Source organism: Melozone crissalis, unplaced genomic scaffold, assembly GCF_028551555.1.
Source record: "Melozone crissalis strain CALT ecotype California unplaced genomic scaffold, PUWL_Pcris_2 ptg000008l_1, whole genome shotgun sequence".
Taxonomy (NCBI): Eukaryota; Metazoa; Chordata; class Aves; order Passeriformes; family Passerellidae; genus Melozone; species Melozone crissalis.
In genome coordinates, this window is record NW_026535786.1 from 15,336,903 (window position 1) to 15,354,008 (window position 17,106).

A 17,106-nucleotide genomic window follows, 5' to 3' on the forward strand; every position below is an offset into this window, starting at 1 on the left:
CATGTCTAAAGCAAAGTGCGGGGAAAAAAAAGATGAGATTTATTGGCCCCTGCTTGAAATGATGTGCTAGCTTTCTGTGAATTATGCTGGCCATGGATGAAAAATGCCAGTGCAGTCGTATTCCCAGGGATGGCTAGAGGAGGAAGAGGATGCTCTCATAACTGTGCAGCCACAGCATCTGAGAGGGGAGCCTGCAGACCAAGCTGAATGCAATGCATATCTGCTTGTGTGACTCTCTTTTTCTTCTGGATCAGCCAGCAGTAGTAGCTACCTCTCTTTAGTCAGCATTAAGATGGGAAGAGCATAATTGCCATCTGCAGGGAAGTTGTGCCAACAGGGATTCTGGGGTCATTGTCTTAGGCATCCCGCTGCGTTGATCCCATGTAATCCCAAATGCAGTGGTGTGACTGAACTTTCAGCAACAAAACAGATTAGAGCTGGTGTTACCTGCCAGTGTCTCATAGTTGAAAAACACCACAGTGCTCCATGAAATAAGATTTAGTGCATTTGGGTATTCACATTGAAGGAATTTTGAAAAACTTGAATGCCTTAACCAGGAGAAGATGGGCAAGCAATTCTCTCAGAGATCTACAGGCTCAGAACAGGGATGAATCCATTACAAGAGAAGTAAAACTTGCACATTTTACCAGGTTTGCTCAGTCTGGACTTCTACATCCATAGTTAGGCACAGTATGAAAACCAGGCTATCCTCCTCCTTCCACTTGTCTCTTCAGCTGTCCTGTGAGGATTCCCAGGCTGGTGGTGGCTTTGTTTCTGTATCTTTGCAGATGAGCAGCACAGGCTGTCAGCATCACAAATGCACCCAGCTAATGCTGTCAGCAGTGCTAATGGGCTTTCTCAGTCTGAGCTGGCGTCTCTGTCACTCTCTGAACTGTAGCCCTGTCTTTCCCTTTCAGGAAGTTTTTAAGGAGTGTCACATACCTTCCAAGAAAGATGAGGCACTCCTTAGAGGGAAAAACTGAATTGGAAGAAGTTCTCTATAATGATGAGAGAAGCTTTTGCCCTCTGTTTGAAAGAACTTTTGGAAGCAGCTAGCACTTAATGACACTTCTTTGCCTGCACAGGCAGAGGGGTCAGGCAGTGGTCCAGGACAAAGAGGCTGCCCTGGCCTTGAGCTGGGCACTTGTCTGTCCTGTGCCACAAAGCTGCGTGCCAGCTCCTAGCTGTGCTCCCCAGCAGGGCTTTGCTGTCCTCTGTCAGCATTGCTGAGAGCCTAGATTTCCTTCTCTTAGGCCCAAATACAGATTTTTCATGATGAGAAAGGAATGTCCAGAGAACCTTGTACTCCAGTTGTGCTCTTTTTCTGGTGCTTCAGCAAAGCGATGCTGGAGTAAGCCCCCTTTGTTCCTCATGTGCTGTTGAAGCAGAGTCAACAAATGAGCTGAAATGTTAAAATACTGCCTTTTCTTGCAGGCTAGGAGCCAGGGCAGCCTTGAGCTTGCTCTGCATTCTGTCTCAGCCTGGGGGGACTTCTGTATTTATGTATATATTGTTGTAAGAAGCCCCAAGAAAATCTTCTTGGCCTGCATCACCTGATTTATTTTAACATGTGGCATATATATTTCTCAGGAACTCCCCTGTTACAGTGATGACAGAAAAGGAGCATATGTTACATGAAATATCTCCATGCCCTCCTCTTTTTTTTTTTATCTCTATGTAGTAGCAATGTAATGATAACAATTTCAGCCTCTACTGTCTTCAGGAAATTGAGATCAAAAGACATGTTTCATTTCAGCAAATGAAATATGAGCACTTTTTGTAGACATACAGAGAAATCCTCTGCCAACACTCCAGACTCCAGCTGGACTGCTCGCATCAGGCACTGCCAGCAGATGTTGCATTACCTGCAGTTTATCCATACTTGAAAATTAATCTAGAACAGGCATAGTGAGAGTTTAAAGTGTAGAAACTATTATCTGGCTAGCTGGGTCACTTCTGTTTTCTGTGGTCATTTTTTGTCTGCATGCATGTGGGATTTGGGAATTGCTCCTTCAGGGGAATTCTCCACATAGGAGGGCGTCTCTCTCCTGCAAGACCAGCTTCCCACATAACACTGGTACTGTCAGGATGCTGCCTTGGTGCTTTAATTGCATGAGCTTGCTTTTTGTCATGATGGTCATTCCTTTGTAAAGGAGGGGATGCAATTAATTTGGGGTGAGATGAAAGGGAATCAGAAACTCCCAGGGCAGTCATCTGGCATCCTCTGCCCACAGGACGATTTGTCTTTCTTCCCACACATTCCTTGCAGCATTTCCTTTTCAAATAGGCATCACCCTCTCTTCCCACTTGTCAGTTGTGTTTCTGGATGCTGCTGATTGTTTGATTTCCTATTTTTGTCGCTGTTGTCGATGTTACTTAAATTTGTGACTCAGCAAGTGCTGCCCATTTCTGGCTGGCCTGTTGGCAGACTGGAGCGAAGGAATGCCATCCAGAGGGACCTTGGAAGGCTTGGGGTGGGGGGGGCCTGTGTGAAACTCCCAGAGTTCAACAGGACCAAGACCTACCCCAGGCACAAACACAGGCCAGACAAGGAATGGATTGAGAGCAGCTGTGAGGAGGAGGATTTGGAGGTGTTGGTTGATGAGAGGTTGGACATGAGTTGACAACATGCACTTCTAGCCCAGAAAGCCAGATGTATCCCGGGCTGCATCAAAAGCAGCTTGGGCAGCAGGTCAGGAGAGGTGATTCTGCCCCTCAGCTCTGGTCTGTGACACCCACCTGAAGGGCTGTGCCTGGCTCTCTGGCCACCAGCATAAGGATGGGAACCTGCTGGAGCAAGTCTAGAGGAAGGTGATGAGATCATCAGGGCCTGGAGCACCTCTCTCTTGAGAGAGTTGTGACTGTTCAGCCCAGAGAAGAGAAGGCTCTGGGAAAACCATATAGCAAACTTCCAGGACCTAAAGGGGGCCTACAAGAGAGCCAAAAAAGGTCTTTTTACAAGGGCATGAAGTGTTAGGACAAGGGGAAATGGGTTCACACTGAAACAGGGTAGGTTTAGATTAGGAAGAAATTTTTTACTGTGAGACTGGTGAGGCACTGGCACAGGTTGCTCAGAAAAGCTATGGCTGCCCCTGGAACTGTTCAAGGCCAGGATGGATAGGACTTTGGGAAACCTGCTCTAGTGAGAGGTGTCCCTGGCCTTGGCCAGGAAGTTGGAACTGGATGTTCTTTAAGGTCCCTTCCAACCCAAAGCAGTCCATGCTTCAGTTCCTTGCCTTTGTTCGTGGCTGTGGTCAGGTAAGTGTGGCTGAAGAGGAGGGGGTTTTGCTCACAGGTGACTGCAGAGCATTGCCCAGCTCGTCTGTGATGGAGAAATGTTACTGCACACCCAGCACCCACCGGTGTGTTTTGTCATGTCTGGTATTCTGCTGGACACAGCCCTTCAGGCTGAGGTCACCCAAACTGTTCTTTCTTTTTAGAAACCCTTTCCATGTGTCTTTTCAAATACATGGTTTGCCCAGTCTGCCCTCTTCTGTACCAAGATAATAAGTCTTTCTGATGTTCTGTGCTGCTGCAGTATCAATAGCTTTGCAGTTAATCTTAGTCTCTTGGAGAAAACCTCATTTAATACCTCTTTCCCATCTGTATTTTACACATTTAGGTGGTTACCCACTTATCTATAAGTATCTTACAGTCTTTCTGACTTGGCTAATTAGATACTATATAGAATGGTTCCAAGTGAAATTGGTGCATTTTTTTCCCCTACCTATTCTTCTAATACTAAGAATATCTTTTTTAGAGGAAATACCTGATGCATGCAGCCTATGGAAACAGTTACAATTAATTTCTTTTTGGTATTTCTTTGCAAACCCTGCATTTTCTTGAAATGTGCTTTGACACGTGCCCTTGGTCCTGTGACCTGTCTCTCTGTGAAGCACTGTCCCTCCCTGAGAAGGTGTTGGAGGCATTTACTGCAGAGATCCAATCCTCTAACATATCATGTGCTTGCATAAACCTCATTACTGGCTTCAGGCCTTGATGTTAATCTGCTTCAGCAGTTCAGAGGGTGGCAGGTCCAACTTGGGTTGAGCAGCAGACTTGAAAGACTTTCTCAGGCAACAAGTGCATGAATTGCACATTGGCACACCAGCTGTTTCTGCCAGGAGAGCAGGCTTGTCACATTTCTCATCTGTGCTCATTCACACAACTAACAGGCAGACTTGTTATAAGAAGGACTAACTAACAATGTGAAACTTTCACATTCACCAGTGTGAAACCTCATACTGGCCATAGGCACTGGTGTTGGCTTTAGCAGTGCCAGTGTGCCTTGTCCTGCAGCTGTGGGATGTAACAAGGGTGACTTTGCACTGCACAGCCAGTGTTACAAACTGCAGAACTGGCTGGAGCCCAGCCTGCAGCCCTCAGCACTCCAGGTTGCTTTTTCCCTGCTTAAAGACCATCTTCCATCTTTCCCCAGATTGCGTTGTTCCATCTGCATGTTCTGAAGTCAGGGCAGTCATCCTAAGCAAACACCACCTTGGTAGGAGCTGTGAGTTTCCCCTTGTGCAGAATGTCATAGCTGTTGTTTCCCAATGTGTCTCTGGCTTGGAGGTAATGCTGGTTGTTTTTTCTCTCTCTCCCCTTGTCGTCTGTTGTTTGCAGATGTTAACGCAGGAGAACGAGTTCAGACCAATAGTGTAGCTACAGCATCAGCCTCCAACTCCACCTGAACCAGTACCAAGCAGCCAGCTGCACAGGAAAAATCACCAGTAATTTGAGTCTTGCTCAGCAACACTGGTCACATTTGGAAAGAAAATTAAAAAGAGGAAAAAAAAATCCAACAAAACAACAAACCAACCAACCTGTTCATTTTAGTGTTCAATTTTTTATTATTATTATTGTTGTTCTTATTTAACCTTGTAAAATATCTATAAATACAAACCAGTTTCATTGTATTCTCACTCTGCAGGGTGTCCGGGGCAGGGGACTAGGTGGGGGGAGGAGGGAAAGCGGAGCAATACAACACACCAATGTCTCCCCTCGACAATCTCTTCATGTTGGAAGTTTGCTGTTGTGTACTTCAGAACCAGGACTCTTGCCTCATATCCCCCTCCCACAACAGAAAGAAGGAAAAAAACGAAACAAACAAATCCCAAACCTCATTCTCTGCTGAAGTTCTTCTTTTTTTTTTACCCTCTTTTTTTATTTTCTTTTTAAGTGGAGTTTCGGACTTTGATGTAGTGCACAGCTTGAATTTGGTCGGGAGCTTAGCAGGGGTCATTCAACAGAGCTCAGCGTTTCTTGTCAGCAAATCCATATCCCAGGTTTTCAGAAGAACTGCCCTGGCTCGGCACGGGGAGCGGGCGACGTGGTAGGAAAATAGGTTGCCATGGGGTGGGGGGGAGGGTTTGCCATGTGTCTAAGGCTTGAACCGCTAGCGGAAGCCTTTCATTTAAAAATCAGTGCTAGTGATGAGGAAATCTGCAGCTTCACGTGGGAAAGTCTTGCCCAAGTGGGTGATATATAATATAATACACACACATGCACGGAGGGCAGCGGTCGGCTCTGCCGAGGCATCCCCTCTGCCCAGCCGGAGCTCCTGCTTTCCGTGCCTCGGGCCAGCTCCCAGCTTCAGCAGAGAAGAGCGGATGAACAAAATCCTTGGCAGGGGCAGGGGCCCAGCTGGTGGATGGATGTCAAGGGACTTTTTGGGAAGTGGCCACTGTGAAAGTGTGTTGGTTGGGTTTTTTTCTCTCCCCACCCCACCCCTCTTTGGCTCTTGATTTGAACAGGCTTCCCTTTCCTAAGGTGTATACAGGAAAAGGACACCAGGGTTTATAATGTGAACTGTAACAGGCTACTGGTTTATTTTGTAATACTTTTTTTTTTTAACTTGCAGGATGCCACATTCTCTGATAGTTCTGATTTTAAATCCACAGGTAGAATCTGTATTTAATTTTCATCTTTTTTAACCTCTTGCTTTTTCTTTTTTTTTTTTTTTTGATCTCTATTTATTGATGCGTGTTGCCACGTCGCCATTATGTTTTTACATTGGTAGAATATTAAAATACACATCCGAATGCTCTTGATGGTAATTTGTACCTGCTGACTTGTAGGAAAGCTGGCTCTATATGAGTGTGTGTGTATATATATTATATAAATATATACATGTATACATAGATACAATACTGCTTTTTTTATTTTGTCGACGATCTCGAATCGGTCTGACTGAGGCGTGAGGTGAATGCTTGTTCTAGTCCATCAGTTCAGGGTCCAGGTTTCCTCCCTGCGACGGCGTGCGGTGCGAGCATCCACGTCTCTCTTCCTGAAGTCAAAGCAATATTCCTTGCGAAAGGGTCAGGTGAGCGGCCGGACGCAGCCCCGGCGCGGAATCGAGACTTTGGGAGACCTGATCTTGTGCTAGGCTTGCGGTGGGTGTCCGCTCCAGCCTTATCCTTCTTCAGAGAAACTGTAGTCGCCTTTGGTGCTTACCGAGCCGTCCCTCGAGCTGCGGATCTCTAAGGCAAGCAGTTGCTTTTCGGGAGCACGCGGAACCTCGTGTGGCCGGGGGGAACCGGCAGTAGCGGCTTTGGAAGCTCGGCCGCCGCAGGGGCGGCAGGGGCTTGGTCACGAGCTCGGTGTGTTTCTTCTTGTACCTTTTATGCTGTTGACGTGGGATTTTTTGGAAACTGTCTCTTAGCAGCCCTGAAACTGTTAAAAGCTCTGCCCTCTCCCTCCTGCCTGGCACGCGGTGGGTTTGGGGACGCAGGAGCTGATTGAAGAGGTGAGTGACCACCTACGGTGAAACCGATAAACCCTCAAGTTATACCCCTCGGCGATTTGCTGTTGGGCACACACACAAAAAAAAGGTTTTAAAGCTTTTTTGCATTCTGGCTGGCTGCAAAGGAAAGCACACCCACGTTGAGAAACAAGGCTTTCCAAATCCTTACCTGCAACTTAATAGATAAGGGCTGAAGAGCGTCGTAACGCGTGCGCTCGGCTAGTCAGTGTCCTGAAAGGTAAGTGAAGGGGCTTGGTTGACCCAGTGATCCAAATTCATGCAGGAGACTCAAAAAGTAGGACAGTGGCAGGGTATGGATCTGCTGTATAGACAAGACTGCTGAAGCATTGGCCACAGGCGCTGTTATTTGGAGGCAGTAAATTACAGAGTCTTTAAAAAAAAAAAGTAATAAAAATATATCAAAGAAAAATGCTGCTTGTGCCAGGACATGTGGCTTTTCTTTTCCATTTTTTTGTTAAAGACTGGCGGAGGGGAGTCAGAGCGTTTCTCTCTGGTTTTGTGGCTGTGCCGGCGTCTGTGTGTGTCTCGTGTGTGTGTTAGGCTGGGGGGAGGGTCAGGGGTGCCCCTCTGGTTTTATTTCTGTTTTCAAGGATCATAGCAGGATCACACGCTCTTTTATACAAGTTAGATCCAGGTCTTTGAACAACCTTTTTTTGTAAATAAGAAAAAAAAAAAGAAAAAAAACACAGAAAAATAACAACAAAAAACAAAGCTCCTCACCAAATTCAAGCTTGTACATTATTATTTTGGTTGTTTTTGAATTTTGAGTTTTATTGTTTTGTATGTAAATATGTGGACCCAGGAACTGTTATTAATGAGCAAAAAGTTACCGTTCAGGGCAGTGATTCTGTTTAATAATCAGACAAAATGTAGACGAGCTTTTTAAAGCCATATAGTTTTAACTCTGTACAGTAGGTACCGGCCTGTATTATTGTAACAATAACTCTAGCGATGTATAGTGTATCTATATAGTTTGGAGTGCCTTCGCTTCCATGATTTTTTGAATTTTATTTCCCTTTTATTTTTTTCTCCTCCTTCTTTATTAACAATGTCTCCCACCCCAAACCCACATCTTTGCTCCCCCCTCCCCACCCCGCTTTCTAACTCTTTGAGTGCTGTAAGGTTTCGGTGATACCCTGATCGGTAGCGGAACGAAAAGAAACAGTCTCCATTGTCATTCTCTTCATTGGAGCCGTGGCTTTGTTCTGGGAGTCTCCAAGGTGCCCACCCTGCCCTCCTCCTCCCGCTAGCAGCAGCTGGTTTCATTCGGACCCTTGCCCTAGCAGCCCATTTAGATTTCGCTTGTCTCTCCCCTCAACCCTGCGCCCAGGAGCATCTGGGCAGCAGCAGCAGCTTCCAGGAGGCTCAGGCTTCCCACCCTCCCTGCGGCTGTGCCAGGGGCAGCGGCGAGCGGAAAGGGCCCCCAGGGAGGGAAATCCCCACATCCTGCAGGGCTGCTGCGCTCGGAGCCATTTGGCATTTGGGCATCGCTGTAGGAGACTGCTGCGGTGGTTCTTTCTGCCGGGAGGACTTTCTGTTCCCTTTCTTCTCCCTGTTTTTCCCCCACATCCTTCCCCAAGTCACTTTTGTTTTCTTGAGATAAGTTTAACATGACTCTTGATTTCTTGTGCCCAGCACGAAGGCCTTGTTTCTAAAACTAGTTTGCTTGTGTTTTACTACCTTGTTAGTATTCCACATAAGATTGTCTTGAATGGGAAAACACGTAACTCTTTACCAAACCAAAGGTTGCTGTTTTATTTCGAAGCATCTCGTGTTCATTCCAGTGAAGCAGAGGCTGCACTTTCTTTCTGGTGACACGAAGGTCAGTGATGCCAAGCTGTTGGCGACAGTCTGCTCAGAGCTGTCCCTCTCTTCTTTTACACTCTTTTGGGCTTCTTTTTTAACCCAGTGTGGTCTTGATGTGTCCTTTACGTCAGCCCTGCTGTAGTGGGTCCCTGAGCCGGGCTGGATCGCAGTCTGTCTCCCCTGATGGACGCTCCATCAAGACACTGGTGTTCTTTACTATTAAACTTATCTACCTTGCTAGGGAAAAAGAAAAAAATTACCTGCAAAAAGAAAATTGACTGGTAGAAGACCCCTGAACACTCTGTCCCCTTATTTCGAAGCCAAGCTTTACCTAAAATAATGGCAGGTGCCTGCGACTTGCAACCTAAAATTCCCCCCCAGTTTTCAGTACTTGGAAAAGCAGAAGTCAAGCAGCCTGTCAGACTCGTACTCCTGTACTAGGAACCTCAGCCACCGCGGAGCAAAAGGAAAAGCCGATGAGGAAAAGCACAGTAGGGTGTTCGGTCCGGGCTCTGCCTTCCGGAGACTGCCAGCGGGTACCCCTGGGGTGGCAGCTGATTTCCACGGGGCTCTCGGCCGGTTCTGGTCGTAGTTGGCTTCGTTTTGCAACACTGCAATAATGGCAAAACGACAGGAAAGGAAAACAGTACCTAAGGGGTTAGCTCGAGAAAAGTAGCTTCCTTGTGTTGGTCTTTCTCAATTTATTTTTAATATATATATATAAAATATATTTATATATATATAATTTGCTTGCCTGTAAAATTTGCGTTCATTAATGTGTTGCTGATGGATCACTTGGGCCTGTACACACCAATTAGCGTGACCACTTCCATCTTAAAAACAGAAATCTAAATATATATATATTAAGGACTGTGGGTTGTATACAAACTATTGCATACACTTGTGCAAATCTGTCTTGATTTAAAGGAAAAGCAAAACCTGTATAACATTATTACTACTTGAATGCCTCTGTGACTGATTTTTTTTTCATTTTAAATATAAACTTTTTTTGTGGAAAGTATGCTTAATGTTTTATTATTTCCCCCACCCCATTCCCCTTGTAAATACGTTTTGTTCTGTGTGACTCGGTTCGGAAATAGTTAACTGGTACTGTAATTTGCATTAAATAAAAAGTAGGTTAGCCTGGAAATGAAATTTAAAAAATACCAAGTGTGTGGTCTTTATTTCAAAAAATTGCCCTGTTCTTCCCTCCTCCTCTCTCTCTTCTCTGACCCTTGTTCCTCACCCTCATGCCTCTTTCCACTCTGCGAGAATAGGTGGACGTGAATCTTTGTAATAATAAAGAAAAACCTCAAGAAATGAGCATGTTTTCTTAAATGAGCTGTGTTATTCCATGCTATTTTTAAAGAGATGCCAGCTTGTCTATGATACCGTTTGATTTGATGGAGAGAGGAACCCTGGGACATAAATATTTCAAATTTAAACCAACCAATCTTCCTTTACCGTCCACCTATAGATACAAACTTAAGAACCTGTGTAAACTGCTGGCTTTGAATCCTGCACTCATGGTTGTTTGGGTTGTTTTTTTAAATCATTGGATCCCATTAGTAATGTTATTTGGTGGTGATCTGTAAAGTTTGTCGAGACCACGTCCAGTGGACCGTTCCTCCAGCAAATCAGCACATAGCTATCTCTGAGTTGGGTTTCCGGTACTGGATAATGTATGTATTAAACATGACATGTCTATTAGCGCAAAAAGAAAAAAGAAAAAAAAAATAAAAATCCTTTTTTGGGCTGGCTGACCTGGCCGAATCCATTCTGTCGCTATCCTAAAGGCTAGATGCGAGGTCATGTGACTGCTGCTTCAATAAAAACAAATTTATATTGCAAAGAGACTCCTCTTGCTTTGTTTGTGTGCCACGAGCCGCGGGTGCTCCCATGAAACCTCTGCTGGGCTCCGGGCCGGAGCCTCTACTCCAGAGGCCCTCCAGGACAAGTGGGAGCAGGGTGGGAAGGGACCCTTGCTGGTCCACACTATGAGTGCTGAGTCAGGATGCCCTTGATTCTCTCCTGATTGCCAAATGTGTGTCTGGGAGCTGCTCTGGCCCCCCTGGGTGCTGGAGCTGGGCCCCTCGGAGCAGGTGCTGGCATTCCCTGGCTCCCTGAGTGGGATCTGGGTTTGGGTTGTGCAGGCACTGGGGTGACAGGGCCAGGCAGCCACCCACAGCCTGGCTGCTCCAGAAGCAGCACTGTGAGTAGAGAGTCCCTTCACTTACTCCATCCCACAAGGTCACCAGGATTCTGGATGCGTCCCCCTTGTGCTGAGACCAGGACTGCTCTCCCCAGCCAGTCTGATGATGGCCACTTGCACCTGCAAACACGTTGCTGCCGAAATTACAGCGCCTCTCTGGGTGAGTTTATCTGTTTAAAGCTTGCCTCTGGTGGGAGCTCATCACAGTCCCTGATGATTTGGGGTGGTGGTCAGTCATCCTTGGGCACTTCTCTGGCTGGGCATGCACTGGGACCTCCTGCCTCTTCTGACCTTCCCTCACCTGGAATGCAAGTTGTGGGCTCTCTTTATGTGTTGTCTTTGCATGGGAACTCTCAGCTGCAGTCTCAGGTCTCACTTCTGAATGTCAGAGCCAAATGAACAGAACTCAAGCACCTCATAACTTCTTGCTAAGCTGACCGGAAGGGGATCTTCAACTCCTTCATATCTTTGTGATGTTTCCAATTTGATCTCCTCTGCAGTTGTTTTGAACACCCTCCTTAAGCTGTAGTACCAAAAGCAGGCAGTGGTTCCCCACAGTGCTCTCCCCCATGTCAGTGAAGGCACTGGAGAGCATCTAGTAGCTGCTGTCTCTCTGTCTGTCTGTCTCCTTACCTGAGGATTGCATTCATTCTCCTGCACGGAGGCTGCAGCTGTCCAGTTTATCCAGTTTGCCCTCCTATTGTAACTCCTGCAAGCATTGCCAGTGGGACTGTTGCAGTTTCATATTGTGTTTATATTCCAACCACCCTTCTAAAACACGTAACACCTTAGTATCAAGAGCCAGTCCTTGCACAACCTTCCAGGGAACATCATTCTGTCACTCTGTGGGAAAACACTTTTTGAAATCCATCTGCGAACCAGGGTCAAATCCACTTAGCTGTCGGTCACCAACGCTTTGGAATGATTTAAAATGCTAATCCGAGAGTAAAGCAGCACCGAGCTGAATGCACTACCAGAGTCTGCTCCACGGATGTGCTTTGTCTTTATCGAGCGAGCTGCCAGCCATCTGCCTTGGAATTAAAAGTCAGTGTCAAGGCTACTGGCACCATTTGTTATCTGGAAGGTGGCAGCTTTTGGGCTGCTGGTGGGAAGGTCCAAGTGGCTTTCTGTGCGAGAAGAAGAGCCACAAAGAAGGAGGAGGAGGAGGAGGAGGGAAGCAAGCTACAGAGGGGAGAGAAGAGCACTGCGGTTTGTCTGAGGCACCACGGCCAGTTGCTTGGAGACGGCGAGCCCAGCAGATGGTACCCAGCAACCTCAGCAGCCAGCCTGGAACCTCCTTCCCTCCCTGGGCTTGGGAAGGGCTTGACTGGGCCCTGTCCTGTTGTCCCTTGCTCATCTTGAAGGGTCATGTTCCTAGCAAAGGACTGCCTTTGCTAAACCAGCTGAGCATGAAGGTTGCAAGACCCAACTGCTGCCAAATCAAAGCTCTGCTAGGAAAGGAAAGTGTGTAGTAGGTGTCAATGCCCCACAGGGCACGGCAGAAAAGCCAGGCTCTGTCTGGGTGTGAGTGTTGGACAGTGCGAGGCTTTGGAGCAGAGACTAGACAGAGTACAGGTGAGTGCTCAGGGCTGTTAGGGAGAACTGGACCTTACAGCAAACACCTGCCTTTGGCCCAGGGCAGAAATGCAGCCTGGATCTTGCTGCACACCCAGCTAATCCCTGATGCCCTGGCAGATATTTCTTGGGGTACGCTATTGCTCCCTGAGTCTGCATGCAGCTGGGTAGTGTCCCATGCAGTCAGTAGAGTTAAAGCCTCCTTTTCCAGGAATTCTCTGCATCACCCCTCTCTGCTCACATACTGCAGAGGTAAGGCTGGATCCTCCAGGACAGCCTCTTCCCTTGTGGAAGCTTGCAAGGCTGCAGCAGGGTGTTTCTGACCAGGGTGCTGTGCCCCAGCCCAGGGCTGTCTGCAGAGCCCCCTCACTTGCTGCAGAGTGAGAAACTCTGGCTGAGGGCAAACAAGCCCTGTCCCCAGCAGAGCTGCCTGGCAGAGCACAGGCACCTGTCCCAGCAGAGGAGCCACTGGCCCTGTGTATGGTGGCAGGCTCAGGGAACTGGGAATGAAATGGATTGAAGGACTTGGGCATTTTGGCTGGTATGTTTTTTTTCCTTAAGCAAAGTTTCTAAAAACTGGTGGAAAGCAGGAGTTGGAGCAGGACTGTTCATTGTCCTGACCTCCCTCTCCCTGTGCTTTACCTCAGCTCCAAGCACTGAGCAGTCCCAGGGTCCAGCACCTGCTGCTGACAGAGGGACAGGGGTGTGGCAGGTCCTGGCACAGGGACACGGGGGCTGCAGGAGCGAGGCAGGGTCAGGTGTGTGGTGGGAGCAGCATGGGAGCAAAGGACATTCCCACCCCTCAGCAGATCCCATTATCACTCTCAACCACTTCCCAAGGGCAGGCTGCAGCCACGGGGGGGTTGGTCTCTGCTCCCAGGTAACAAGTGAGAGGACAAGAGGAAATGGCCCCAAGTTCCACCAGGAAAGGTTTACATGGGATATTAGGGAAAAAAATTTTTCATGGAAAGGGTTGTCAAGCCCTGGAGCAGGCTGCCCAGGGAAGTGGTGAAGTCACCCACTGTCCCTGGAGATACTTAAAAGATGTGGCACTTGGAGACATGGTTTAGTGGTGGATTGGCAGTGCCTGGTCAGTGGTTGGACTTGGTGACTTTACAGATCCTCTATATCCTAAATAATTCTATGGTTTGTTCCTCTGGCATAACAGCAGCTGTGCCCTCCTTCTCCCTTCTGCAGCTCATTCCTGTGACCAAATCCTTTGCCAAGCCAGGGTGCTCAGGAGGAAGATGGTGCTTACTGGAAAAACCCAGGTGGTTTGAGAGTGTTTTTACTCAAGGAGATCATTGATGTTGTTTGGAATGCTACCATAACTTAGCAGTCTTGAGAAAAGGGACCGCCCAGCTGGGGACCCTTTGGACCATCTCAGTTACACCTCTTTTAAGATTTTAGTTTCACAGCATCAGGCCTAGGAAGAGGTTGGTCAATGGAAGCTGTTTCTGCTGGAGACAACACACTTGGGGCCCACACAGCAATGAAAAAATGGTTTGCATTTGGCTGGAGGTGTAAGAATTATGTTGGCAGGCAGAGAGAGGCTTCAATTCAACAGGTAAGGAAACAGCAGGGTGATTGCAAGCGGCTGTCACTGGCTCAGTAACAAACAAAAGGGAGATTCTTAGGATCAATCCTAAGCAGCAACCCATGGAGAGAGCAGCAAATGCAGCTTTCAAGTCTCTGCCCCCTTTATCTCACTGCAGTTGGCACCACAGCCACTCCCCAAGGACAAGGACCAACATGCCCAGCAGTGGCTGAGGAGCTCCAGCATGGCCAGCAGTGCAGGCTGCCATGCCAGCTCCCCACTGGGAGCACTGGATGGGATAAATCTCATCTGGCCAGGCTCTGCAGTGGGTTCAAACCACTGCAGAGCAGTTGGCAGCTGCAACAGTGGGTGCTGGCAGGAGCAGCCACAGCTCTCTGGTCCATTGGGGATGGTGTGCTGAGCTGAGTGCATGTGGATACAGGTAAGCAGCCCTGCAGGAAGGGCAATAGGACATCACTTCCAAGTGCTATGTGAAGGATTGGGATGAGGCACATGGGAGGAGGCCAAGAGAAGTGGCCTTGACTCCAGCCAGAAGTGGAGGGAAAGGTGTGTGGGGTTGCTGCAGTGTGTGGGAGAAAAGGAGGAATGAGAGGAATGAATGATAGGATCAGAGCAGAGCCGGAGCTGCCCTGCTCCATGGGTTTCAGCGCACACCCTTGCCCTCGGCCTGCTGCCGTTTTCTGTCTCGTGCAAACAATGGCTGCTGAGGTGCTCTCCTTGCCAGTTCTGCTCCAGGCAGTGCCTGGGAGGAGAGGTGGGAGCCTTGGTCCAGGGTGGTCCCGGGAAAATTGAATTTACTAATCCAGGTGTACACATTCTGTCTCGGGGAGTTGGCAGTTCTGGCAGGTGTTCAAACCAATTCCTGCTCTCTGGTGGGGTGGGAGGCAGGCACGGGAAACAACAGCTCCCCATCCAAGCCCGGGCCCGATTCTGGAGGGCACTGTGTGAGCAGGCTGGATGCCAGCACAGTACTGAATCACCAATCATTGAAACACAGGAAAAGCTGCATGAGCAGGACTTTGGTGAAAGCAGGGAAACAGGACATGGAGGAGATCGTCAGCAATAATGCAATTAGGCCTTGTTAAAGCATTGAACATGTGAGGACCACACTTGTAGGGTTAATCCCACTCTCCTAAAAAAAAATGGTGTGAGGGCTGAATTGAGCCCAATGAAGTATCAGGCAAATCCTGCACACTTGCAGGAGCAGAGGGAACAGCTGTGCTCAGAAAGTGGCAGGAACTCTTTCAACAGCACCACACGTCTGTGGCTGCAGCTTTTGTGATGGTCATGTTGCTTTTAAGGGAGGCAGGAGAGAAGGGTGAGTGTGGGTTTGGTGTGGTTTTCTGTTGACAGAAATGCAGACACTGTACATTTCCAGTAAAGAAGGACCCCAAGTCCTTTTTGCTGAGCTGGATTTTCTCCTCCCACACCCCCAGAGCCGTATCGGCAGGGAAGCCCTGGGACAATTTGCATTCATTCATTTGCTGCAGAGACCAATTTTTCACCATTCTCAGGGCACAGTGACCCCAGAGGCCCGTTTGGCTCAGCCTTGTCTCCCCCACCTGCCAGAGACAGGAGCCAGCAGAGCAGCACAGCCAGGCTCCCTCCCTGTGGGCAGCTGCTGAAAGAAAAGGGACAAGCTGCATTTTCCCGGTGTTTGCACGGTATTGGTGCGGCCCTGGAGGCATCTGCTGTGTTTGTTTCAGGTTTGGGCTCCTCCCCAGGGCTGTTCTGTCTCCTGCTAGGAGAGGGAATGGTGCATTCTTATGCTGTTGATTTATGATCCCAATTCCCTCTCACTGTGCTCATTTTCCTTCTCAAAGCACATTCTGCAAAGCTTGAGAAAAAAACCCCACATGACAATTGAAAGCAGTTTCTACAGAAGAGTTCCCTGCAGGAATCCTGCCGTGGCCTTCAGTTTGCCTGCTAGGCAATGTCATGTGGAAAAGATGGCTTTACCCTGATGGTGTCCCTTAGATCATGATAGAAGCTGAGACATTTGTAGTTCAGCCTGTGTACAGCATCTGGAGTCCCCTGCAACCTCTGTCCATTCCCACACCTGTTGGAATACTTATCTTTCTAAAACCCCACCAAATTGTACAATGAGCCACATGCAGAATGTTTATTTTGACAGACCATCCTCAGAAATACAGCAAATGCCTCAATGGATGGGTCTTCCTGTTCCACTGTTCTGCTGCATGAAGTTTTCCATGTCTCTCCTATTACACTGGATCCTGTGATTCATGTTATCCCCCCTCCTTTTACCCAGGCTAAATTTGTCCAAGGTGGCCTGAGGCTACAGAGCTGATGCCTGCACAGCTTCTCCTCCCACACTGTGGAGAGTGTTTTGTTCTGTATTTTTGTATTTCCTACCTTCCCTTTCACTGGCTAGCTATGAATGCCATAAGAATTTCTCCAAATCTCCAGTCCCTCATAGGATCATCCTCACAGAGTCCTAACCAGAACTGGTCACCCCTCTCTGACTCCCACCAGATTTACAGAGGCTGCCTGACCCCAGCAGTCCCCTGGTGCCCCTGGTTCAGCAACCTGGAGACCAGCAGTGGTTTGGTGCAGCTCTTTTTCCTCTCTCCAGCTGTTATTCACTCCCCAGTGGAATACAGGGGTATCCAGATTCCTTTCTCCTCCCTCTTCCCTTCCTGTAAATTCCTTTTCTTTTACCCTGCCCCAGCCTAACCCACAAAACCAAAAGACCCAATGCAGAATTTTTGCAGGAATGCATTAAGGAGCACCATTTCTGACCAGCTGCTGGCTGTGTTATGTAGGAGAGGCACCGTGGCTGGGATGAGCCGAACCACACCTGAGCTCTACAGACCCGGCACAAGGAAAAGATGATCCACAAGATGATGGCAGCAGGGAGGGGTCAGCCACTGTGGCACTGAGGGCCAGTTCTGCTGCTGGCTGTGGAAGCTGCAGCTATCAATGAATGAGCATTGTGGGCGTGGCGGTGAGGCTGTGCCCGCCCCTCCAAACTGCGGTGCTTGCTGTAAGTGTCCCTTGATGCGCTAAGGCCGCAGCCCTCGGGAATTCCGACACGTGAGTGCTGGGGAGCTGAGCAAGCCGTGAGCTCTGTGACGGAGGCACTGCGCCTGTCCCAGCCCGATGCTGCTTCCCGACATTGGAGCCGGTGCAGCCCCGTGCCTGCAAACGCGGCAGAGCCAGCACAGGCAGAGC

The 17,106-nt window shown here is 48.4% G+C and overlaps 1 protein-coding gene across 2 annotated transcripts in view; it reads left to right on the top strand.

Moving 5' to 3' along the window:
* GSK3B (glycogen synthase kinase 3 beta) overlaps positions 1 to 10,421 on the top strand; it is a 148,947-nt gene extending 138,526 nt beyond the window's left edge. For both annotated transcript variants that reach the window (XM_054269739.1, XM_054269740.1), the window contains one exon: positions 4,624 to 10,421. In XM_054269739.1, coding sequence (XP_054125714.1) covers positions 4,624 to 4,691 — 68 coding nt within the window. In that variant the 3' untranslated portion in view covers positions 4,692 to 10,421. The remainder of the gene's footprint in view (positions 1 to 4,623) is intronic.
* Positions 10,422 to 17,106: the final 6,685 nt, after the last annotated feature.